This window comes from Sprattus sprattus (genome assembly GCF_963457725.1).
Source record: "Sprattus sprattus genome assembly, chromosome: 4".
NCBI classification, from domain to species: Eukaryota; Metazoa; Chordata; class Actinopteri; order Clupeiformes; family Clupeidae; genus Sprattus; species Sprattus sprattus.
This window is the reverse complement of record NC_137923.1, coordinates 10,557,278-10,583,189: the sequence shown is the minus strand read 5'-3', so window position 1 is coordinate 10,583,189 and position 25,912 is coordinate 10,557,278. Positions and strand designations below refer to the sequence as shown.

Genomic DNA, 25,912 nt, shown 5'->3' with positions numbered 1-25,912 from the left:
GAGGAATGAAGGTGGATGGTGAGAGCGGGCAGCAGCAGCAGCAGTGGCGGAGGAGGTGGAGGTGGTGGCAGTGGCAGTGGAGCCGGGGGTGGGGGGTTCGGTTGTGTTGGTGGCAGTGGCAGTGGCAGTGGCAGTGGCGGGGGGGCAGCGGGATCGTTGGGCAGGCGGCGGAGCCGGAGCAGGCACTGCGGACGGCGGCGCGTCTCGGGCTCCTCGCTGGCCGAGCGCCTGAGCTGCCCCCGGCAGGCCGCTGACAGGATGTCCCCCAGCATCCGCAACCTGGACTGCTTCTCGCCCATGCTGTGCCACTGTAAAGTAGCCTGCACCAACAGCACCATCTCGCTCATGTTCGGATGCAAGGTGAGTCTAGGAATCTGGGAAAGCCGCTTTACAGGGTCCCCCTCCCTGTGTGCGTTTGTTGGTAGTTGATGACTTTTCCCTGACTCAGTTTTGAAGTAAGCTAGCAAGCACCCATTCTGCCTAGATATGTGGTTACTTTTTGTGGTGTTTATTGGGGATGTTGTGTTTTGTTCTTTTAATGGAAACTAATGACACTCATCTGGAGACTTTGTTCAGTGGTGACTGTGCATATCCGTTTGTATAGTGTCATGTAATAACTGGTGTTTCGTCAACTGTGTCTTTGAAGTCGAGAAATGCAAAGGTGTTCAAAAGTGTTCACTTTTTAACCCTGGGGTGCTGGAAAGTGAAGTGAAGTGGACACTTGTCTAACCTCTCAGCTCTACAAAAGTGTCAAAAGCAGAAGCAGCTGAATCGCAGCGAGGGCTTTCAGCCAGGCTTAATGACTACACACCTCCACATCTCCTGAATTAACATATATATTACCTTTTATTTTAATCTATCAAAGGTGTGAACTTGGAAAGGGAGCGAGACATCGTCCTGCAGGACGATCAGAATGTGGAGGTGTGGGGGTGGGCGGCGATGTTCGTGTGCGATATAAACACGTGTCTCAGTGCTCCTGCCTGCTGAGGAGAGCTGATTTGAAGCGCGATGTGACATGACGTGAGCGAGAGAGCGTGTTCTCTAGTTGCTGTGATGTTTACTTATCACCTACAGGGCTGCAGGAGAAGAAAGGGAGGCAGTGGGGGATGCTGTCCAGTTTCTGGTTGTAGTGTGTGTGTGTGTGTGTGTGTGTGTGTGTGTGTGTGTGTGTGTGTGTGTGTGTGTGTGTGTGTGTGTGTGTGTGTGTGTGCACGGGAGTGTGTTATGTGTGCAAGGTTTCACAGCTCCTTGTAAGTTAGTCCCCAGACATCCAGCTACTTCTGTATAAGTGCTACATTAGATATATTTTGCATTCATTTCATTCCCCCTTTAGTAATCTGATTACTGCTTGGAGAGTTTTAAAAAGCCTGTTCAAAGTTGGTTTGTTCTAGTGTAGACATTTCAGCGTTTCTTTTAAAAATGAAACATTTACAAGCATGGTTATGAAGACTCATCTGGCAGCTTTGAAGGGATTCACTTTTTAATGACTTCTTTCCTATACGTCTGTCTGGGCACTTTTTCATTATTTAAAAGACCTAGCTTTGTATAATGTATGGATAGCAAGAGCCGGAATCCCTGCTCACGTGTTGTGGTCCAATCACATCAGTCGCTGCCCCTTATCTGTCTTGCCACAGTAGTTAACAGTGTCCTCTGCACTAATCTGCATTTACTCAGATTGCAATCATTATATTAGCACAGGCCCTAGGGGTAAAGCCCATGGGCTTAATGAGAGTGGGTCATGGGTGTGGGTCAGCTCTGCCAGTGTAGCTGAAGTTACATTATCTCATATAATTCATACTTTTGCACTGTGTTCCTGGTAAGGCATGACCAATGCAAACTACATGTCTGTATGGTCTTATGATTATCATATTGTTGGACATTTTGTTGGATTCCTCCCCCCTCCCCCACATGACAACATGTTAAAGCAGTCAAAGCAGTGTGTGTACATCTTAGTGGCTTCACAGTATCCCCTCCAGGGCCATCTTCAAGTGTGTTTTGCTATTACTGTAAAGTGCTTTTGCATCGGTCACAAGACTCATATCCAAATGACTAATTGAATCTTGGCTTTCTCCTTAGCAATGGGAATGCTCTGTGGTGGGAATGGTGTAGGGGTTGTACTGAAGTCCGTTGACTGGAGCTGCCGGCGCTATCTGTGACGGCCTCTGTTATGCTGTGTGTGATTGCCCTCTGACTGCTACCGTATGGCTGGGGGGGATCATGTAGGATCTCGTATTAAAACCGGCACCACTGGATCCTTAGGCCAGGGGGATTATGCCTCATCTGCCTCACCCTGGATTGCGTTTCAATTAGTCTTCATCTTTAATCTGCGTGGACTGTGAAGTGCCTGGCCTATGACTCTCTCATGTTGGCCCGTTGTGACAGTCCGAAACGTTTCATTCAGTTAGTTTTGCATGCAACAGAATAAAGCTCCGATCAGAGGCTGCAGCCATCTCATCAATGCTATTACACAACTACACACAACACAGATGCACAGCTGGAACCGTTTTGAACCATTTGAATGGTTATGGCCTAATTGTGAGGCCACATGGTTCAGAGGATGCTAAGAATTGAACTTTGAATTGAGCTAGCCTAATGCTGGTGTTACACAACAGCATTTAGCCTACTAGGGATTCACTAAAGCAAAAGGAGTTGAGACTTAGTCATGCACACGACACACGGTCAACTGTTGCTAAGGAAGTGACATAAATTAGAAATGGCCTTTTGCTCTTTAGATTTCTTTTGAACATCAGTGTTGAGCAGCAGTATAGTGACTTAAGACAGGGCCAGGACATGCTGTCAGAAGCTCCTCTCCTAGAAATACTAATATCTTAGTCGATTGTCCTTTTCTTCCAGGACACACTTAGCAGATACGCAGACCTATTTTTAGCTACTTTTGGATGACAGGATGTGGGCGGGAAGGGGGAGGACAAGGAGTTTGGCGACGGCTGCTCTCTCTCCCCTTATTTCCCTGCATGATGCATCGATTTACCAATGGCATAAAAGTGCTGCAGGGCTTTTTTTTAAGTCACCCATACTATAAGCACGCCACTAATAATAGTAGGCTTTACTTCCGAGGTCACTTATAGTGCAAACATGCCACAGCACTCAAACCTACCCAAGTGCTGTCTTGGTCCACTTCCTGGCCCACCACTGACCTTCTCTTACATTGGATGACCAGGAGGATTGGCAGAGTAGATGCCCCTGTCCGTGTATATGAAAGCTTCATGGTGTAAGTGATTAACTACACCAGGTTTCAACTCCTATGCAGCACAATCACTAAACTACACACAGTACAGTCTTTGCCTTGCCTCTGTGCATTGCATTAAATGAAAGCATTTCATGATGGAGCTAAACATCCATGCAGCGTGTGGAACTGGGCTAACTTTAACAACCTGTCTGACATTATGTGCGTCCAAATTAGTTGGAAATTCATAACTGGATTCTTATTTCAGAAGAAGTACTCATTGCCTTGTTGTGCCTTGTTGTGAATCGCATGTCAAAACTAAGTGGCACCACTAGCCCTTTCCAGTAATGCTTCATGCTAGTCTGTGCCGCAAACTACTGTGGAAACTAATACGGACAGCATCTATCTCCACTCACTCATTTGTCTTGTTTGAAGACATGTATCAAACGATTGAGTGAACCCTATGCTTCACAATGACACTAGAAACTTGCTTGTGTAACAAAGCAGATAGGAGTAATAATGTTTTGAAAACACATCAAATTCATCTGTCATTGGTCACTTCACCCATTGATCATTGGAAATCATTGGTCACTTCACCCATTGATCATTGGAAATCATTGGTCACTTCACCCATTTTCACACCTCTGCATTAATGCTGAATTAGTCGCAAAGTTGCTAAACTGTGCAGTGAAAAATGGTGGAGTAAAAGTGTAACAACTTACAATAGATGCAAAGAATTATTGAAATAAAGCCTAATATAAAACATCTACAACTAATATCATATCAAATGGCTGATCTGTAGCCCTGAGTGTCCCCCCCCCCACCGTTTATATTGACCAAGATAGAAGGTTAGACATATAAGTAGTGAAATTATGCTGGTAATAGTCTAGGGCTGTAAGAGTTCAAATGAAAGTGCTCATCGATGCCGGCCTCCAGCCTTAATTCTCAGATCCCAGTTGGTTTGCCTGGTGAGTGGTTGGGCACATGGGATGGGGAGAGTGAGCGAGCGAGAGAGAGCGAGAGAGAGAGGAACCATGTTGGCTTTGGGGAAAGATGCTAATGCTGGCTCCCTTTTGCACATCTGCTCTAGTCCTGCTGTGGCCAGCGACATATCTGCCACCAGAGCACTCACAGATGAGCTAATTGGCGGAAATGGCACGGGGTGACATGCTATTTACCTCTGGTGTTGGGAAAGCAACTATTAATATTTGCCTTGTTAACATGCCATTCAGAGGTTGGCGAACCTCTGACGACATCCCCTCTTTAATCCCAAGCTTCTCGCTTGCAGCTGACAACAGCTGTTAATGGGGAGGGGATGCAGTCCAATGCCCGTGTGCATCTCTTCTATGAGGAGAAAGGGCAACTGTCCGGGTCCCCAGTGTCCTCCCCATCTGTTTAGTAGGTTAAAAGCTGCAGAGCCAGGGCTGGACCCCCGGAGCTGATGTGAGGGGTTAAATTGACTCAGGAGATTTAATGTAGTAATCAGCAGTCCGTGGCAGGTCCCCACGTCATCGACGCTAAATCACACTAACTTAATCAGCTCCTGACAGTACCCACCATTCATGCTGAGCTGGGGACTGGGCGAAAGGGGCCGGAGCTATGCCTGGCTGCCGTTCTCGAGGAGACACCGGTCAAATAGACCATCAGTCACGCTGCTTTGGCTGAATGTGAAAACTTCTAGAGTTTATGAAGAAGAACAGGGCTGTATGCACAATCTGCAAGAGGAGGTCCTCTGAGACTCAGGAGCCAACAAAGCGGACTTCATTTTCTTCTTTTCCTGATTATAGAGTGATAAAGTGTTAAAAGCAGCTTAGCCTATGGAGATCACAAGGGGGATTTCTAGTAGATTACTGCGTGATTACGATACACATCAGTGTAAAGAATGCCTTTCAAGTGTGTTCGCCTGGTATTATTCCTGTGCCCGTTGAGGAACTGTTGCCCTGCTCTGTGTGCAAAGAGAAATGATGTGGAGTTAGTGAGGTCAGACCGTTTTTGAAAACCGCAATACTTTGCTGTCCAATAATGTCATCCCTTCCTCAGAGGGAAGGCATTTAGAGTGATTTCGATGAAAACCCAGCTGTTAGGACGCTGTCAAGCGTACAGTTGGCTTTGTTATTCTAGCCGCTCGTCCATTAGGAGTCCTGTCTGTTGGGCACAGCGACTGAGCACTAAGATATTTTTTGTGTGGATTCCAGACCCTAATGGGGGCAGGGCAGGTGGTGTCACAATCATTTAATTCGGCTTTAATTCTGACTCTTGGAACATGATGCTCATGTTTTTTTTTTTATCCAGTTTGATTAAATGGTCTTCTGTAGCGGTCAAAAAGTTGTATCTGAAATGAGCATGCCTGAGCCATGCCTTTTTTTTTAACTTATTTTCTATTTCCCATGAAGGGAGATGAGGTCTTGCAGTTTTAAAGGGTATTCTGGGTTTGTAGAGTGGAACCTCTATCTCCTGCCACAGGTTTAACCACAAGGTGTTCTTCATCTTGGCAGATTTTTGTACACTACAACGCAAATGTTTTTTAAATCCCCCAGAAATGTGTTTATGTGTCAAGGACTCCTATTTAAAGAAATAAAAGGAATCGTACTCTGAATCGACATGTGAAGTCTCCCATAGGTGAAGTCTCAGGTCTCAGGGTTCTGCAAAACGTTGACATGCTTTTCCTGTCACCTGCCTGACCTGTCAGTTTTAGCCATGCATTGTGATTAGCCCTGGGACATTTTAATGACAGCCATTATCCCCAGCAGATGGCGGCCTAGGAGTTGGCTAATTATCGTGTTACTTTATTAATTCTATCTTCTGACACCTAGCACACATGGCCGTTAGCCCGTCTCATCTCACTAGGTATCCCACACTAATAAATAAGAAATGCAGGAAGATTATATTAAGCTGTAGGTCAGCAGCACATCTCCCACCCTCTGTTCATATTCTCAACTGTAAATATAATTCACTATATAATGCACTGTGAGTGAGTGATTGAATGTTCCGAACACTGGCTGGCGTCCCTCGGCTGTACCATGATGTTTGGTTGTTTATTAGTTTGTTTGCAATTCTGGATGACTTATCCAGTGGAGATAGATGACTGGAAGCTCTATTGGCTGCTGCCATTTCTCCAGGAAACCCAGCATACCCCCACAGGGAACACCCCAGACATGTGTTTTAGCTGTTCTGTCTTCAGATGGGAAGGGGTCCTAGAGGTGTCATTACATCATATCATTACATTACACACACCCATGATCTATTAATCCTCCGCCCAGCCAGGAGGCCATTAGTAGAGTAATCAAATTGCCTTTACTCAAAGGGGTCTTCTTCACCTGTTCACTTAAAGATCCACTAACTAACCTTCAGGAACTCATAGCCCTGTCTAAAGAGACCATGTGAAGAGACCGATCTATACATCTTGATCTTGTAGGGCAGTATATCCACACAAGGTCAAACCCAGGAGGCTGCGCACTGGCACCCCCGTGTGTAAATCTTGCCTGGCGGTGTGTGCAGTGACGTGAAGAGAGTGTACAACCTGAGCCCCTGGAGGATCATTTTCACCAGTCTACTTTCCCTGCCTTTCGACTCCGCCTTGCTCTGTTCTGTAAGAAAGCGTATCAATCATGCAAATATATGCAAATCCAGAGAGGGAAAACCACTTCAATAAGACTGATGTCAGACGCGGAGTTCACACGTTCGAATCGCCCGGCTACCTATGGAGAGTGGTTGTCAGTAAGCTGATAAAGCGGTTGCCTTGGAAACCGTGACGGTCCTGTGCCACTGCAGGCAGGACTCATCAGCTTATATGCGCCTCTCGGCGGCAGAGTGAACCACTGCGTCACAGAGAGGGGCGCACCCCTCAGTGCTGACAAGTACCAATGACGCTTGGAATAGGGGCGCACATGTCTGTTGAGACACAGTCCCTTGCATCTCGGAGGGGACTGTATCTTCAATATGTGGAGTTGTACAAATTTCTATAAGCAGGGGCTCATAGGCTCCAAGTCTGGAGGATGATTGGTTGCCCTCATGGTGCTTTTGCTGTGGATACCAATGATGCTTTAAATATGCTCATCTGCTCATTACAACCTCATCCTCAATGGGCACATAGTTCTGTGTGCATAGGCACATCTAGTCAATAGGTATGCCTTCCTGCAAAAGATTATTGCTTTGTACTCTGAAAGGTACCGAATAACACAGCAACTAATAGCATCTCCTCATCCATAGAAATAAGGTTCTGTGTGCATAGGCACTGCTAGGCTCTGTGTGCATAGGCACTGCTAGTCAAGAGGTATGCCTTCCTGCAAAAGATTATTGCTTTGTACTCTGAAAGGTACCAAATAACACAGCAACTAATAGCATCTCCTCATCCATAGAAATAAGGGGTTCTTAATAATAAACAGTTCTTATTTTTTTATGGTTTATTGTTGTGGTTGTTACGGTTTAGTTTCACACAGTGTTGTTGCTGTCATTCCTTTGTTATCCACATTGCTTGAGTGCTGAAAGGGTGTCGACCTTGACCTGCTACTTGCATTGTGTGGCTTGAAGTCTGTTGACGGTGGACAAAACGGAAGAAAACAGTGTGGTGGAGACCCCTGACAGCCCTCCAACCCTCCACTTACCAACCAGTACTGTCCAATTACAAAAACATAGTGGCATTGTATGCTTCTGAACACAGAACATAGATTCTGAGGGTAGAGCTCTGACATGAAGCGGTGCCATGATGATGATACGCTTCATGATGCAGTGTTACAGCCCACTTATTCCAGCCAGCCCCCTACTGGTTATGTTAAAAGGACCTCGATATAGAAGCATGCTCTCTGCAAGCTATAGGCGTACCATCTGGCTAGCAGGCACTAGCCAACAAGAACCTGGGGGGTCAAATCCCCTCTTCCTGTTTACTATGATGTTGCTTCGCAAGGTTGCTTGATTTAAGATGCTTTTTTTAGTGTGGCAGTAGAACCGTCTCTGTTCAGAATTTGATGAATTTACCCCTGATAAAGTGAACAGAGTCTTATACTGCTAAAAGCTTCTGCTTAGACCTTCACTGTGACCTGTTTTGATGTCGGATTTATGCAGTGCAAGCAACAGCAACAATGCCAGCCAAACCAGAGTTGGGGCTTTTTATGCGTTTTATGTGCTACAGAAATTGGACAATGAATCATATACAGGTGCAGACTCTCTCGATGACTGGTGACACCCATGAAATCATCAAAGAAGGTTGTCTATAATACGCACACGCAGGCACACACGGCTCTGTGTGGAAATCCATGTACCCTCCAATATTTTGTGGAGTGGCCACTACAGCACAAGGGCACCTAGAAAGGGGACTTTCTAAAATATGAAGATGCTTAACTTGGCTCAGTATTCCAAAACAGCGACCAATGATGACCAGATTTCTCTCAGACGTCTTGTTATAACCACTTACACCTGTCAGAAAATCGAAATTTGCTGATCGATTAGCCTAGTCTTGACTTTATCTTATTTCTTGAAGCGTTTTCCTCCAATGATGGCCATTAGGGATAAGGCTTAACACATTTTAATGTTCCAAAATGCATCCAGTGATAACCAAATTTGTCTGCATTTCATTCGTTAGGCTACATGTTATTTCAGAGCCCTAGAACAACAAATCTCCATAACATTATCACAACCCTGTTAATGTTTGGCTCTTGTTTGTGTTTACATGTATGTGTTTGAGTGTGTGTCTTGGAGCATGCATGGCCTACCCCTACTGAACATGGCTACTGTGTGTGTGTGTGTGTGTGAGTGTGTGTGTGTGTGTGTGTGTGTGTGTGTGTGTGTGTGTGTGTGTTTTTGTGTGTGTTAGTTTGTGTTTGTGTCTGCCTGTATCTATGTCTGTGTGTGCCTGCGGGTGTGTGCATGTGGTGCAGTAAATATGAGACGCCATGGCAGGCATGTTGTAGGGTAAGTAAGTCATTAGAAGTAGTGTGGTGCATGTTGGCTGAACTAGGTGGTCACTCAGTTGGGATCTCTGGCCTTCTTTCAGTGGTTTCTCCAACTGAGGGTGTGGTGTGGTGTGATGTGGTGTTCGGCCCTCCCAGACAAAACATGGTGAAGGAGAATATGAAATGAATGAAACACTGTAGTCAATCGCTTCAGTGATTTAAATGGCATTTAAATTGGGTCTTATCCCTTCTGTTACTTTAAGATGATGGTTTGTAAACCTAAGTACTGTTCAAATTCACATTTCAGTTCTCAAGTGTAGCTAGACGGTAGAGCAGGTTAGCACGTCTTACCCATGTCTTGCCCATGTTAACCAGCTCTGTGACTTTCAGCTTGCAATGCTACATTAGTACATTTATTAATAAATTGATGCTTGCCCATACAGAGTTTCAGCATGTTCAAGTATGTAATGGTATGTTAATGAGTTTGCTTGCCTGGCAGTGCAAAGACCATTTATTTTGTTCCCAAACTGAAGTATGGATGAAAATACAGCTATATTGTAATGCTGAAATGTAGCTTTCTTAGGCATAAATGGTTCTCTTCCAAATGGATCATCCTCAGCACTTGTAAACCCTTCCATGCTGGAATCCTGAATGATATAAGAAGTCCATTTTGCTTGTCATATGCTTCTCTTTGTGGAGGCTATGATAACTAGGATTTTTAACAACAACCTTTTCATGCATGTAATGCATATGAAACTGAATGAGGCCATTCGTCAGAGGACATTTTAATTATTTGTGTTGTATTTTATGTCTGTGAGCTTTCACTCACTTCTCATGAGTGTACCATTGAGATGAAACTATGCCGTTGGGCTGCCCATTCAGCATGTGCTCATCATTGATATTCAAGTTTCTACATCCACAAACAGGAAAGAGCTCTACCTGCATATTCTGTGTGGTTCATCTTGCCAGTATGTGAATCACCTGTCTCCCTGTGTTACTTGAAGGGAACTGACTGTATGAGTTGGCATGGCCATTGATACTGTCCTTTTTTCCCTGTGCTGAAGACAGCTGCTATTGTCAGTCACTCTGTGGTCTTGACCAATATATCTCTCTTTCTTTCTGTCTCTCTTTCTTTCTGTCTTACTTTCTTCCGCTCTGCAGAAGTATAGGCACCATGACGAGGACACGTCTCCCCAGGACCAGAGCTCCCCCCAGCTCACTGAAGACGGCCCAGGGCCCGAGCTGGTCCAGGTGGCCGAGAAGAACCTGTCACAGATCGAAAACGTCCATGGCTACGTGGCTCACGCCCACGTCTCCCCCATGAAGGTAAGGGGCCCTGAGCCCGGGCTGAGTGAGCCTGAGTGTGTGGCACTCTGGCTCATCTCAGCTTAGCTTAGCTACGGTTAGCTCAGGTTAGGATCCATCAGGATTCTCTGCTGTTGTCTCAGACACAACGTTTTTATCACCATTACCTGTGCTTCCCAGCTGTGCTGTGCTTTTGGTGTCAGTCGCAACGCCGTCAACACACAAAACACGTGAGCGTACTAACAAACATCATACCGTTAAACGCATAACCAAACACACATGCTCACAGAAGGGTTTGCCAAGTGCCCCCGGCAGTGTGTCGATGCAGAGAGCCAGAGGAAATCTTTGGAAAGGTGTAAAGGGGGAAAAAAACCTAGGGTTCTTGCAATTGTGCAAGATTTCGAATGCATTCACATGCATTCGAAAAATATGTTTTCCCCCCCTCAGTGACTGTTGAGCTTTACTGTATTTAAGGTTTATTAAAATATTTGAATACAAGATTTATTAAACGATACACTGATTCTGTGTGTCTGTCTCGTGGCATTAACAGTAGCAGAACAATAACAATCTTTCCTCACCCTGCAGGCATGAAATCATTTCCATTACTAGTCTGTGTAGCTGTTCTATTCACACAGCTTCTTGCCTTGCCCACAGGGGTGTGTGACCCAGCATATAGTGCAGTACACAGCTTTAGGACATGAAGGGACTAAGGGACGCTCCCCTTCATGTGCCCATCGGTGGTTGCTGAATCGACAGAACTCCAGTCTGAAGCCTGCTTTTACCCTCATGTTGGGCTCCTGTGGATTGCATGTAAACTGGAGACAGGTGAACTGTTGCACCTGCTACAGTTAACAGGAGGTCTATGCCTTGCGGTAGTTTGGCTATACTCACACAGGATGGTGTGTCGTCTGACCAGCCATTTCCCAGGAAAAGCATCAGTTTTCGGCAGTTGTTAAAAGTCACCGTCCGTGGCTCTGTATCAGTTACACTACTGCCATGTTGCCATCATTCCTGTAGGACATCCTCTGTGTTATCGATCATCAAACCCAAGAAATCATCAGAGATTTCCCACACCCTGTGCAAGAGCGTTAGTCAGAGAGTCGATCAGTTGGAGGCCATTTAGGGCCATTGTATACGTATGTATGTGTGTGTGTGTGTGTGTGTGTGTGTGTGTGTGTTTGTAGTTTGTAGTATTTGTGCGCTCATACTTATGTTTCATTGTTAGAATATATACTTTCATTGTGCACACATGCATTCAGTGCGTGTATGTGTTTATGATCAGAGTGTGTGTGCACGATTGTGTTCTTGTGTGTGTGTGTGTGTGTGTGTGTGTTTGTGTGTGTGAGTGTTTGTTTATGGTCCGTAGCACCCCCTTTGCTCTGCCCTTCCCAGTGTCTCTGTCCTTCAGATTTATGCTCCCCCCTCCTCCAGCGCCAGTGTTGTTACACCCGGGGCCCCCGCCATCGCCCCCTCATAACCATCAGCAGCAGCTGACCATCCCCTCTGTCTCTCCCTACCTCCGTCTCCGCCCTTTCCTCCCTTCCCTCCCTCCTTCCCACCTCTCCATCTCCCATCCATCCATCTCATCTAGCACCTCTCTGTCATCACTTCACTTCACTCCACTCGCCACAAAGGACATGGCCCACCTCCAGCTTAGCACCCATTCTACTTAGAGGACATCTTTAACGTGCGGCGCTGGCAGAGGACAGAGGAAACCTTTTCAATTTCATATCTCACTCAGACTGAACAAAACGCTGTGTGTGTGTGTGTGTGTGTGTGTGTGTGTGTGTGTGTGTGTGTGTGTGTGTGTGTGTGTGTGTGTGTGTGTGTGTGTGTGTGTGTGTGTGTGTGTGTGTGTGTGTGTGTGTGTGTGTGTGTGTGTGTGTGTGTGTGTGTGTGTGTGTGAGATAAGCAGAGACTGTGTTTACTGTGTTGAGTCTGTCCTTCGAGTTTTGTCACAAGTCGTCCATTGAGTTGCGCGTTTGTTTAACCAGGATCCTAGGAGGGTGCACTGTTAATTATAATCAGGAAGATTAATCTGATGGATTGAGAGGCTGTTTGTTTGTTTCCCATCGAGTCTCTCCCCTTCCCCTTCCCTAGGAGCATCCACTATGTATCACAGAGTTCTCTGGAAGCATGTGTTGATCACTGGTGATGGGTTTCTTCTGCCACCTTCTGGCTCATATCTGTCATTGCACTTGGTTTATACAAGTATAGAATGCACCTACATTACCCACACTAAAACTAAATGCAAATGACATTTCTAGTTCACATTTTGTGAGATTATTAACACGGTCATTCATGTATTCCTGTGCTTGTTGACATATATATCCATCACATGCTGTAGTTTATGCTTCATGCTGGCTTTATTGAGGCTGCTTTAGGAACTATTATTTAATGTAGTGATTTACCAGTAGTAAGGAAATGTATTTATTTGTTGTTGTTAAAGAGGAGACTGTTCTCCCTGTAAACAACTCTTACTGGGATTCCATAACTGAGCATTTCATTCGTCTTGGACGTGGAGAGCTCATCCTCTCTCCCCAGCTGTCTCCTACTGCTGTGTCTGTGTTTGTGAGCGCTCTATGGCCTTTGCTAGAAGGCTCCAATATTCAACTTCACCGTTGGCTTTAGCTTCTCTGTTGTTAAGTCTCTGTCTGTCCTAGCATCTCTTCTTCTACCGTCTCCTACTCTCCTAGCATCTCTTCTTCTACCATCTCAGACTCTCCTAGCATCTCTTCTTCTACCATCTCCTACTCTCCTAGCATCTCTTCTTCTACCGTCTCCTACTCTCCTAGCATCTCTTCTTCTACCGTCTCTGTCTATCCTAGCATCTCTTCTTCTACCGTCTCCTACTCTCCTAGCATCTCTTCTTCTACCATCTCTGTCTATCCTAGCATCTCTTCTTCTACCGTCTCTGACTCTCCTAGCATCTCTTCTTCTACCGTCTCCTACTCTCCTAGCATCTCTTCTTCTACCGTCTCCTACTCTCCTAGCATCTCTTCTTCTACCATCTCAGACTCTCCTAGCATCTCTTCTTCTACCGTCTCTGTCTGTCCTAGCATCTCTTCTTCTACCGTCTCCTACTCTCCTAGCATCTCTTCTTCTACCGTCTCCTACTCTCCTAGCATCTCTTCTTCTACCGTCTCTGTCTATCCTAGCATCTCTTCTTCTACCGTCTCCTACTCTCCTAGCATCTCTTCTTCTACCGTCTCTGTCTGTCCTAGCATCTCTTCTTCTACCGTCTCCTACTCTCCTAGCATCTCTTCTTCTACCATCTCCTACTCTCCTAGCATCTCTTCTTCTACCGTCTCCTACTCTCCTAGCATCTCTTCTTCTACCGTCTCTGTCTATCCTAGCATCTCTTCTTCTACCATCTCTGACTCTCCCCGTTTCTCTGTGTCCGTCTTCTTTTCGCTGCCTGTCACCCTCTCCGTTTCGTCTCTCGCCTTGTCCTTGTCTGACTCTTGCTCTGCATCTCCCCTCCTTTCTTCGTTCTCTCTGGTGTGTTGATAGCTGCTGTGTTGTAGCCTGATGGGTTGAGTTCCATGCCTCTCTGTAGGTCGAGTCCCTGGAGTGCATCTTCGACGGCCCCTCCGCTCTCGGGGCCAAGACCGAGAGCTCTCCCCCGCCCCCCTCCGTCCTGTACCCTCCCAACCCAGTGACGCTCCAGGTAACCCCCTCGCCTCTCACGCCCGCCGACCAAAGCTCCACGCGGCAGCTTTGCAGTGGTCAGTAGTGATGGCCAGACTAGACAAGGCTGCGCTTCTAAGGCCCGGACATCTCTCACTGACCTCCAGTCAGTTGCTGAGATGCCCCTTGTGTATTTGTGCTGAGTTCCTGTTGAAGAGGCAGATTGTGCTGTGCATGGTGTGTGTGTGTGTGTGTGTGTGTGTGTGTGTGTGTGTGTGTGTGTGTGTGTGTGTGTGTGTGTATGTGTGTGTATGTGTGTGTATGCGTGTGTATGCGTGTCTGTGTGTGTGTGTGTGTGTGTGTGTGTGTGTGTGTGTGTGTGTGTGTGTGTGTGTGTACACACATATGCTGTCAATACCTCACTGGCCTGGACAGAAAGCAAAGGTGGCTGAGGCTTGTGTGGTGTAGGGGAGGTGTCTGTCCATGCTGTATTGGCTCCATATGTTTGCTGTGCTGGGCCCCCAGGCTCCTCTCAGTGCATGGTGAAGTGTTCTCAGTTCCCTCTTCCCTCACACAGAGCCCACAGCTGGGGCCTGAGAGGTCAGTCTGAACACTTCAAGTGCTTCTCAACATGTTTTTGTGACTGACTGACTGACTGTTGTGTGTGTCTGGCACACATTTTGTTATCCAAACACACACACACACACACACACACACACACACACACACACACCTACCTACACACCTACACCTACACACACACACACACACACACACACACTCGCCAAACACGCACAAAGGTCACTCTGGTGGATTGACATCGGTAGCTCACACGGCAGATTGGAGCGACTCCTCCTTTCGTTCATTCCTCCTACGCATTGAATATTGTTGGCATTGTTAGCATTGTTCACTAATTCATTTACTCCAAATTGGTTTCATTTCTGAGAGATCGTCACGCCAAGCAATACGCAATTAGTGAGCAACACAATGCCTGATTGATCCCTCCGTGAAGCAGTGGGCCTAGGATCATTGGGAAAAAGCAGCGATCTCAAAACGCATGGAGGGGAATGGCCAATGTAGGGAAACCTTGATAATGGGCCTCATTCATCCCACTCAGTTGTCTCCTGGAAAATCGTTAGAGAAGAAGATGCTGCCGTCCTCTTCCCCTGCCTTCCTCCGCCTCTTGTTACTTCTCCTCTCCTGTCATCTCTTCTGCTTTCCCGTCAGTGATGTCAGCCCTGCCCCTCCCTCACACACACACGCGCGCGCATACACACACACACGCGCGCGCATACACACACACACACACACACACACACACACACACACACACACACACACACACACTCACACACACACTCACACACACATCAGCCTGAACCCAATGGAGGACTGAAAATTCTGGAAAGAGGATGAAGAGAGCAGCAGCGTGACGGAGGTCTGAGGGTCAACATAGGGCTATTGCTTTCCATCCCTGTCTCTCCAGCTCTCCCTCTCTCTCGCCCTGTTCCTCTCTCTAGCCCTCTTCCCTCTGCCTCTCTCTGCCCTATGTGGTGCTGAAGTGAGAGTGAGGAAGGCAATGAAAGCGAATGAGCGATGAGGGCTGAAGGAGCGGGAGATGGGCCCGGGGACAGGGGGAAGTGATAAACAGAGGACAGATGGTGTGTGAAGGGCTCCCCTCTACCACTGCAGAGGGAGAGAGAGAAGGAGAGAGAGCGGGACAGAGACAGACAGAGACAGACACAGAGAGAGAGAGGGCGAGATGGAAAGACAAACTGAGAGCTAAATTCTGTAAGGTGCCTGGAGCATAATTGAGGGGACAATTAGTCACATGCATACTCTCGTTCTCTCTCTCTCTCTCTCTCTCTCTATCTCCCTTTCCCCTCTCTCTCTCTCCCCCTCACACACACAGACACACACACACACACACACACACACACACAGACACACACATACAGAAAACACTGGATCATCAGTGTGAGGCTCTAGGCTCTCCTCCTCTCCTTGCTTGCTGACTCACTTTCAGTGCCTGAAGAGGAGAGGAGACAGGCACCTGCATCCTTACTCATGGCTTAGCGTCCTCACATCGTCACATACACACACACACACACACACACACACACACACACACACACACACACACACCCCTCTGAGACTCTGCCATGATTGGAACAGCGTATAAGTAACCGCGTCAGCCGAGAGAGAAAGAGTGAGTGAGGGAGAGACAGTGAGTTAAGGGGAGAGAGCGAGAGAGGGTAGGGGAGGAGGTGAATAAAGCCGCATTTCAGGGATGCGGAAATTGTGAAGCTCTCTCTCTCCTCCTCGCTCTCTTTCTCCTGCTCCCTCTCGCGCCCCCCCTGCAGCAGTCTGTGCGTCAGACAAGCCACTGCCGCGCTCTTTCTTTCTCTCTCTCCCTCCCTCTCTTTCCTGCTCTCTCTCTTTAAGTCTTTATTTTCCCTCTCTCCCCCTTCCTCTCAGGTTATCTGAACCTTCACAGAGGCAGTCTTTTCCCTTGCCACTTCTCTCAGTGATGAGCACAGACAGCTCGCTCTGAGATGCTGGAGTAGGTGGTAGGAGGTGAGTAGGTAGATGAGGTTGGAGTAGAGGTGGTGGCGCGTGGAGGAGGCGGCGGCGGCGGCAGCGGCGGCGGTGGTGGTAGTAGTGGGTGGGTGGGGGGGGGGGTATCGGCACATTAAGCCCCTGCTGGAGGAGGTGGGAGGAGGAGGAGGAGGAGGAGGGGGAGGGGGTCTGGGACTTTGGGGGGGGAGGGAGGGGGGGTGGGAAATCGCCAGAGTGTGAACTCTCCAGCAGCAGCCGAGGCGGCAGTGGCAACAACAGCAGCAACAGCAGCAGCGTCGGCCCAGGATGCTGAACTCTGTGTGGTACGCCAAAAAGATGGGCCGGCGCATCATGGGCACCCTGAGGAGAACCAAGAGGCTGCATCTGCACTTGTTGGTAAGGCTCAGCCCCCCTGACAGCGTGTGTGTGTGTGTGACGCCGGAGCTCTCGCCAGGAGCGGTGCGCACAGCGCTAAGGCTCCAGCCTGAGAAGGCTGGCAAATATGTGCTCAGTGTGTGGAGGCACAGCCAAAATGACTAGATGTGCTCCGGTCACAGTGAGATAAGTCTTTTGTACTGTACACTTTGTACATGTGCGTGCAGTGGGCAGCTGTGTGTGAGTGGCATACTGATGACCGCGGAGATGTGACTTTGATTCTGTCCGCCTCTGTCTGTTTTGTTTGTTTGTTTACTGATCTTAGGCGTCAGTGATGTAGTACCTGCCTCATCGTCTGGTGGGTCCTGCTGTGCTTGTGATTCGGGTTAATGATCAATCGCTCGTCCATTTAATCAATACCAACAATGTTCGATCAGAAGGCGGAGAGAATCTCAGCTGGGTGAATTCCTCTAGAAACGTGATGTTGCAGTGAAGGAGTGTGCGTGTGTGTGTGTGTGTGTGTGTGCTGGTGCGTCATTGCTGTTGCGCACGGTGAGAGAACGAGCAGTCCGGTCTATCAGGTGTCGCCAGGGTAACAGGCAGGCTCCCAGCCGCGTGAGCGCACCATTATGCTTGAACGGTGGTCTCGTGGAAACTGCGCCGCGGCTGTGTTGCTGTAGCAGGTGAAATGTGCTCTAACTGATGCCTTCAGCCCTGCTCCCTGGCAACCTCTGTCTGTGTGTGCATACCGTTCAGCAGTGCGCGTGTCTACCTGCTCTTTCAGCATCCCAATAAAAACACACACACACACACATCAAAACATAAATGCGCATGCTGACAGAGATTTACATTGCTGCTTTGAGCTCACTTAACCCATAATAGTAGTAATTCGGATTACATTTTGTAATGTCCTCTGCCTGTTTCTTATGTTTTGAAGAAGCCTCACACACAAATATGTCCTCTAAATGTTGATAGCAGTGTCCATGTTTGATTCACATGTAGTGATCACATGTAGGAAGCTTTATATCCAGTTAATGTGCTGCTCTTGAGTTTCTAATTAAAACCATGATTTGATAAATACTTAATCCACCACTCGGGTTCATTTCAAAGGTGTTCATTAATTTTATGGGTTGTAAAGACATTAAAAAGATAATATATGCAAGCGTTCATGTCTGTGTGCTGAAACATTTTTCTTTTCTCCCCTCTTTACTCCTGTAAATCACAGAATTGCTAGAATCCATTTTGTTTACCTGTTGATCCTGCTGTGAAGCGAATTGCGACTTGCTCCTCGCATGGGTTCTACACCGCGTTCATTTAAAACCTAGCGTTCTCCATTAGCCCAGTCTTCTCTCTTGAGATGCACAACAGCTTCAGTGCTGTTCCATTGGCAGGGGATTGTTATTGACCAGAGATGAAATATGATGAGGTAAACAGTATTCGGTGGCTCTCAACAATAGCGTGGTAATTGGGCTTTGTTGAGCACCGCGTTGACAGACATGCATACACAACCACAATGCCTTCTGACTTTCTGTCGACCCCATCAGTCCGCACAAAAGCAGTAGTCAGATGGACTTGAGCCACCAAGAGAGGGCCCTAATTTGTTCGCCTTAGTTCTGCTGTCAATGGAACAATAAACAGATAGGTTCACTTAAAGGGCCGTCACAGCTTTCAGACTCCACAGACAGTTATGAGCAAATACAGGCTCAATGATATTTAGTGCAGGTTGCGGTTTTATTGTCTGCTCCTTTGTCCACTAAACATTTACATTTAGTCATTTAGCAGACGCTTTTATCCAAAGCGACGTACAAGGAAATTGCATTTATACATAAGGAGCAGTTTAGGGGGTTCAGTGGCTTGCTCAAGGACACGTACACTCTTGGTAAGGAGGAGTAGGGATTCGAAATAGCAACCTTCAGATTACTAAATGACTCCTCTACCCCCTGTACTACTGTCGCCCCCATGGACACCCTGTGAGGTAGTGGTTGGTGTGGCCCTGGGTCTCTAATGGTCAATTAACAGGGTGATGGCTATGGTGGTCCCAATGGTCCAAAGCAGCTTTATGTCCTCCTGACAGCAGGCCCATCAGATATGCACACACTGTTTTCACATGTAATTGGTTATGCATTATTGATAACCTGCCATATTTAGTAGGTGATGAGCATTATGCAGTAGGTGCTGCAGATACGGATGTTCCAATCTACACAGAGTAGAGTATTCTAGAACTATATTTTGTTTTGTTTGGTTGTTTGCTTGTTCTCGTGTATGCCAGTGTTATCCCAGACCACTTGCAATCCTACAGAAGCAACAGATTTGTATCTGTTGAATACTCCTGTTTCCTTCACACCATTTCCTAGTACATCCCAAACACGGGCAAGGGGTTGGCTAGTGAGTCGCTGTTTCTGTTCCTCTTTTACCCCTGAATTCGACCTTTTATAGAATGATGAGTCCACTGACTAAGGAGTGTTGCAGCTAATGGGAGTGAAGTGCACAGAGTGTTTACCGTAGGAGCCTGGTGCTGATAGGCAGGAGGGCAGAGCCTGGCTGGGAAATCCTGCTGGCGCTGTTTGATGGGAGTGCAGTTGCCATGGCGTTGGCTCCCGGGGGAGAGGAGGCAGAGGCTTGTAACAAAATCTGCCAACTCATCCGGCACCTGTGGCACATCTCCGGCTCTCTCTCTCTCACAACTCCATCTTTCTCTCCCTCTCTCTCTCTCTCTCTCACTCGTACTCCCTCTCTAATCTCTCCCTATTTGTTTTTCTTTTTTCCCCCCCTGTCATTTCATTGATAGTTTTCCAGCGTGTTGCTGAAGAAACGGTGAGCCGAAAGGCGTTCCATAGAACTCGTATGTGCATCGGTGCACCTGCCTTCAGCTGTTGTTTTCCCGCAGCACGTCTCACTTTTTAGGGCTATTTATACTGTTGTCTTTTTTTCTACGCCGTGTTGGAATTGTATGTGTGTGGGAGATTCTGCAGTATCTCACAGATTCCGCAGCACTGTGGGATTATTGAAAGAAGGTGCTTCCACATAACAATGACACCAGCGCTTCCTGAGAAGGACATTCAATAATTTGCATTGCGATCTGAACTTGGGTGGTTTGTTATACTTCGGAAAGGATTCTGAATTTGGAACTCTGAGCAAACAGAACATGGGCTTTGCACCAGGCATTTGTTTCTGTCTCTGCTTCTAAGATGCTGGATTCCAGAAGATTATGGGCATTATGGTGGCTTGACAAAAGGCTAACTCTGGGATTGTAAACACATCCCTTGATTGCTTCCCCGTTTGTCCTGATGTCTATCTCTGGAATCTCTTGCGTGTCCATTTTTATTTAAGGAGGGACTCATTTTTTCTCTTCCTGTTGTCTTGGAGAAGGATTTGTGTAATTCCTGGAGACCGAAGCCGATCGTGTCAGTGGGAGAGAGTTTAATCTTTCTGTTCCAAAGGATTCATGACACAGAAGAGAACTGGCCATCTGCATAGCTCATGCATGTGGGTGTGTGTGTGTGTGTGTGTGTGTGTGTGTGTTGATGTATGGAGAGCCTATGAATATGAGGCTTCAGCTTGCAGAGAGTAAGCGAGCAGTGAGATAAAAAAAACATCAACAAATATTATAATTGTTGAGCGCAGAGCCCTTTCTCAAGAGGAATAACCAAAAGATCTCTTCTCCCAAAGATTGTCAGGAAATGCCATCAGACTGTAAGCATCTTGCCATCTAGTTTGCCGCCTATCCCTTCCAGCCCTCTACTTCACAGCAACGAGGGTGTTTGTGTGTCCGTGCATGTGGGCAGTGTGTACGTGGCCATGAATTACATATTTGGGGGCAACACCCTGTACACCAGGGGCAATCGTGGCAGCACTAACTCGGGCCACGGCCCCATACCAAAGCCCAGGTTGTTGTCTGTGCGGAGCTGCTCCGAGGAGCCCCCCGACCAGCACCAGTCCCGCTGGCACCGCGTGCAGGACCTCCTCTCCCGCCTCCGGATGTTTGACTGCATCTCAGCAGGGGCCACGCAGGTGAGTGCTGGGGTGAGTCTCGGGGGCTGCCTGCAGTATGGAGAATGAGGTGGCCCCTTCAAATCCAATAGCCAAAAACATGCCAGCGTAAACACCAGGACTGCCCTCCTTAGGGAATGGAGGAGCTGTTCTAGGGGCTACGAGATTTATCAACATCTGTTCCTTGCTGTTGGAGTTCAGGTGCCTGGTCCAGATGTGTTCAGTTTGGGGCCGGACGAGTGGGATTGGGAAGGCAGGTGTGGAACAACAGTGTGCAGGTAACTCTGAGAGGGGAGGGACTACATTTTAGCAGCTGGTTAGGGCCGTTGTGTTCGTGATTTGAGTTAGAGCGTCCCAAGCCAAAGCAAAGCATCCATTTTCGTGTGGATTTGGAATCTTGTGCAACTCTGATTGTGTTTACCCGGTGTTTTGTTCGGTGCTTTGTCATTATCTTAATTTTGTACCTTGATACAGATCCAATTCGTTTTGTGTTCCTGTTGGTCATAGTCCCAAATAGTTTCCTCAGCCTTGGCCTCAGCCTCCATGGTAACGTTGATGATTACACACTCAGACTTGTCACCAGGGAGAACTGTGGTTGGCTTGAGATGAGCTGAAAGGAATTTAAAAAAGAAATGCTGGGTATTATCCATTAAGAAAACAGGAGTATATCTGGATCAATGCGGAATCTTGAAGGTGCACATTTTTCAAATGTATTCATGGACATTTGGAAAATGAAAGACCATTTAACAGGCTGTATAACCACAAGATTCAACTGATAGAAGCAGACATTGAGGACCAAGTACTTTATACTTCATACAATTATTTAAGGTGCAAGTCCACCCCCAGCTCAGAGCCTAACTCAGTGAGTCAGGAGGTAGAGGAGTTTTTCAGCAATCAGAAGATTTGCTAGTTCAATCCAGACTCCTCCTCAGCAAGTGTCAAAGTGTCCTTGAGCAAGACACTGAACCCCCAACTGCTCCCAAGTTGCATACTAGCCTCCGCTGATTTTTATAAGAAAATAGGAATTTTGTCAATAATGAACACCAACATTGATGCGTCATATAATTTAGTTTACAGCTCAAAAAACACATTTTAGGGTGGATTTAACTTGTAGTTTTTATTTAATCTGCACAGAGTGCAAATATTTCATTGGTCTCTTCATTTCTTTCCTCTTTAGCTCCTTTCAGAAGTATTCAATAGCAATTGGGGTTGTTTCAAGTTGAAGACGTCGATACACAGAGAAAATACAAGTGTCTGTGTGCTGATGTCAGCCAGCATTTTGCTGATTGTTAACTTCTTGGGAAAGAGCTACCCTTTAAATCTCCCTGGTAGCAGAATTGGAACAGACTGAGCTGTGCTCAAGCAATACAGCACTGTCTAATTCAGAGAAAGCTTTCCCATGTGACTGTAGTTGTTGCTATGCTCTTTTCCTGAGAGACTCTTGATGTTGTCAGTGAAGGTCCACAGATCACATGATTTATTTTCCTGTTCATTTCCCCCTGTCGCTGGTGTTAAATGCCAGGGTGATGCATACAATTGTCATACGATATTTTATTAATCATAGAATGTTCCTGTTTGATACAAGCATTTTGGAACCTCTACAAGTTGTATCTAAGGATTGTATTAAGGGAAAGGGCATCTTCAACTTTGAGGGATCAACCATTGTTCAACAAACTTCTATGCCTGAACCTGCATGGTATGTGTGGTTTCTTTTTTTGTATTTTTGCTGTTTGCAAACCTGCCTCTAGATGGCGCACGCTCCACACAGAGTACAGAGCTCTGCAGTCCCATCTCAGCCTAATCCTCACAGCATCCTCCTGACAGAATTTAGTATTATAGCTCTATTTTTATTCTAAGCTCTGTGTATTTATTTATTTTTTTGCTTGTGTATTTTTCCTTTTTTACTGCTTATGTTTTGTTAACAGGCTTTATGTCACGTCATGAGTTTCTGAATGGCAGTTAATAGCAATTAAACCAAAAAGCACATGAAATAACAAAGCATCTTGCAAAAAAACAAGAAAGTTAAGTCTAGTATAAATTCCATCAAAAAGTTTAAATTTTTGGTTGCGTCTCTTGCTGTGCCATAGTTATAGCTACGATTCAAGAAAGGGACATTTCATTGCCCAACTCTTCCCTGACTTTAAAACATTTAATAGACTGTACTCTCTATGTGTATGTGAGTGTGTGTGTGTGTGTGTGTGTGCGCATGTGTGTCTGTGTAAACATGTTCCTAATGCGTATGGAGGAGTGGACCCTGTAGGCGCAGCATGGCGCTAAAGGGATGCCAGCAAAAACAGCCCGGGCAGTGATCTGTTCCAATGCTCATCCTTCCTCAATCCACTTACAAAATCAGGATCAGATCCCATCCCTGTCATGTCAAAGCAAGCAACGCTATTTTTAGCAATGTGTATTATTCAATTTATTACATTCATAATTCAAGCAATGTAAAGACCATCCATATACAGTGATAGCCATCTGTCACCTCAACAAACAACAATCACTAATGGTACGATTGAGCTCACACGGCATGCTTGCGGACAAAATGGAACGCAAAGTTTATGCAAACGATTGCATCCGAGCCCATTCTGAGGGAACTCTCCATACATGCTCAAGCATGCTGGCGTGGGCAGTGCAGTGAGTACTCCGGCTGTTCTCTGATTGTGTTGAAAAGTGAAAGGCTATTGTAGCAGAAACGTGGAACTACGGACAAGGTTTCCAAGCATGTTACCATGGCATCCTCTCAGCTATTTTACTATAGTATATACAGTATGTACCATACCATGCTATACAACACTGAAAAATTATGTGTGACCATTGATGTGAGTAGATCTCCCCCCCCCCCCCCCCCCTAGAGGCCTGTAGCAAGAGCCATCCCACCCCCCAGCATGTCAGCACACTGATGCTGATATGGCCTCGTATCTGAACTGGAGCCTAGCATCGATTATTCATGCCAGAGGAGAAAAAAAAAACACTCTGGCCCATTGGAGCTTGTTAATTGGCATGAATACACAGAGAGATGAGAGGGGGAGCGGAGCAAACGGATGAGCACAGGGAGAGGGAGAGGCAGAGAGAGCGCGAAAGAGGGATAGGAAGCAGGGATGAGAATGTGAGTGACAGAGCGAGAGAGAGAGTGAGAGTGAGTGAGGGAAAGAGAGAGAGAGAGAGAGAGAGAGAGAGAGAGAGAGAGAGGAGCGAGAGGGTCGAGTGAGCAGGAGAGCTCGTGGAAGCGAACGAGTGAGCGAGCGCGCACTAGGCAGCCGCAGAGCTCAGAGCATGCAGACATGGTGGAGACACAGAGGCTGAAGCCTGAGAAGCTCGGCTGGATTTCCCTCGCCTCTCACGGCCACTGACAGCCCTGCTGCCGCCGCCACGCCGCACACACGCTAGCGTCGCCGCCACGCAGAGATAAACCAACCAACCAGCTAGCTAGCCGGCCGGTGGCTCAACGTCAGCGTTGGGGGCTAAGACAACAGCTCAGAAGAGGCGACCGAACAGGACTATCTACTGCACGGCTTCTTCTCTCCGTTCTTCCCTTCTCTTTAACTTGTGAATTTAGGCGTCAGTTTAATCTGCAAGAGGAGGGACGGTGCATCTCTTGAGGCTTCAGCCGTAAACTGCAGTGCCCCCGTGGCCCCTAAGCTGACGATGACCACTTACTACAACAACCACGACTACGCCTGCCAGACCATGGAGGGACGCGACCGGGGTGGGGGGCAAGGCGGGGGCCCCCCGCGGGGCACCACTCTGCGGCCCCAGCACATGCAGTGCCAACCTGGACCCGCTCCAGGCCCGGGTCCTGGCCCGGTGCCCCGTCTCCAGAACATCCACCAGCTCCATCAGCAGCTCCAGCTCCAGCAGCAGATGAGCTTCCAGCATCAGCACTACCAGCAGCTGCAGTTGCAGCAGCAACAACAGCAGCAGCAGCAGCAGCACCATCAGGGCCCACACGTCTGCTACAGCACTGCCACCCTGCCCGCCTCCATGGCCAAGAGCCGGGCCAGGTTCATGAACCTGCGCGACAGTGTCAAGAAGAGCCCCACCAAGAGCAACGCCAAAGTCATAGGCCCGGGGGGTGCCCGTCTCGACCACCCCTGGCACAAACTCTCCTTTGACCAGGTACGGGAGTGCGTGAGTCACCTGCCTGTGGATGGCGAGAAGGAAGAACTTTGGATTCTGCTGGATGGGTGGAGGGCTGAGAGTCAGATTAGGACAGGGTTGCTCCTCCTTAGTTAAAGCGTTGTCATGAGTGATGCTAGCACTCTCAGTAGGGTTAGTGTGATTGTATGGGGCTGTTTAGGGTGTGCGGAATGGTCATACACTGTAGTATAGGTCATGAAAAAGCTTCATCTCTGTAAAATGCTGCCTCTTTCTTTTCTGATCCTCTTCCCTTCTCCCTCTCTTCTCTCTCTCTCTCTCTCTCTCTCTCTCTCTCTCTCTCTCTCTCTCTCTCTCTCTCTAACTCTAAGCGCTATGTCCGCATCCCTTGCCTGGGACTCCTGTCATCTCCTGTCTGTGCGTGTGATTGAGCTGCTGTGGTTCTGTGCTCAGCTGATTGCCTCTCTTGTCTTTTCCGAGGCTCTCGATTGCCAATCTCCCTCTCCCCTCACTGCTCCACATTCAGTACACTCACACTCAGGAGCATGGCTGTGAATCCAAATGCCAGGACTGGTTTCTGTGTGTGTCTGTGTGTGTGTGTGTGTGTGCGTGTGTTTGTGAGTGTGTGTTTATGTGTGTGTGTGTGTGTGTGTGTGTGTGTTTATGTTTGTGTGCGTTTGTGTGTGTGTTTGTTTGTGTGTGAGCGTGTGTGTGTGCGTGTGCGTAAGCTTGTGTGTTTGTGCGTGTGTTGAGATAGTGAGTATTGTGACTAACACAAATGGATTTTGTCTGCATCCAGCATGTCTCTTGTCGTTGTGTGCCTGTGTGCAGTAGCATTCGTTCAGACCAATTAAAACCAAATGAAGAGGTTTAGAGCTGGAGTCCT

The 25,912-nt window shown here is 47.3% G+C and overlaps 1 protein-coding gene across 3 annotated transcripts in view; it reads left to right on the top strand.

Moving 5' to 3' along the window:
* Positions 1–25,912, top strand: part of dlg1b (discs large MAGUK scaffold protein 1b) — a 90,502-nt gene that overhangs the window by 29,680 nt on the left and 34,910 nt on the right. For all 3 annotated transcript variants that reach the window (XM_080836406.1, XM_080836407.1, XM_080836405.1), the window contains exons 4-5: positions 10,234–10,398; positions 13,937–14,047. In XM_080836406.1, the coding sequence (XP_080692532.1) occupies positions 10,234–10,398; positions 13,937–14,047 (276 nt within the window). The remainder of the gene's footprint in view (positions 1–10,233; positions 10,399–13,936; positions 14,048–25,912) is intronic.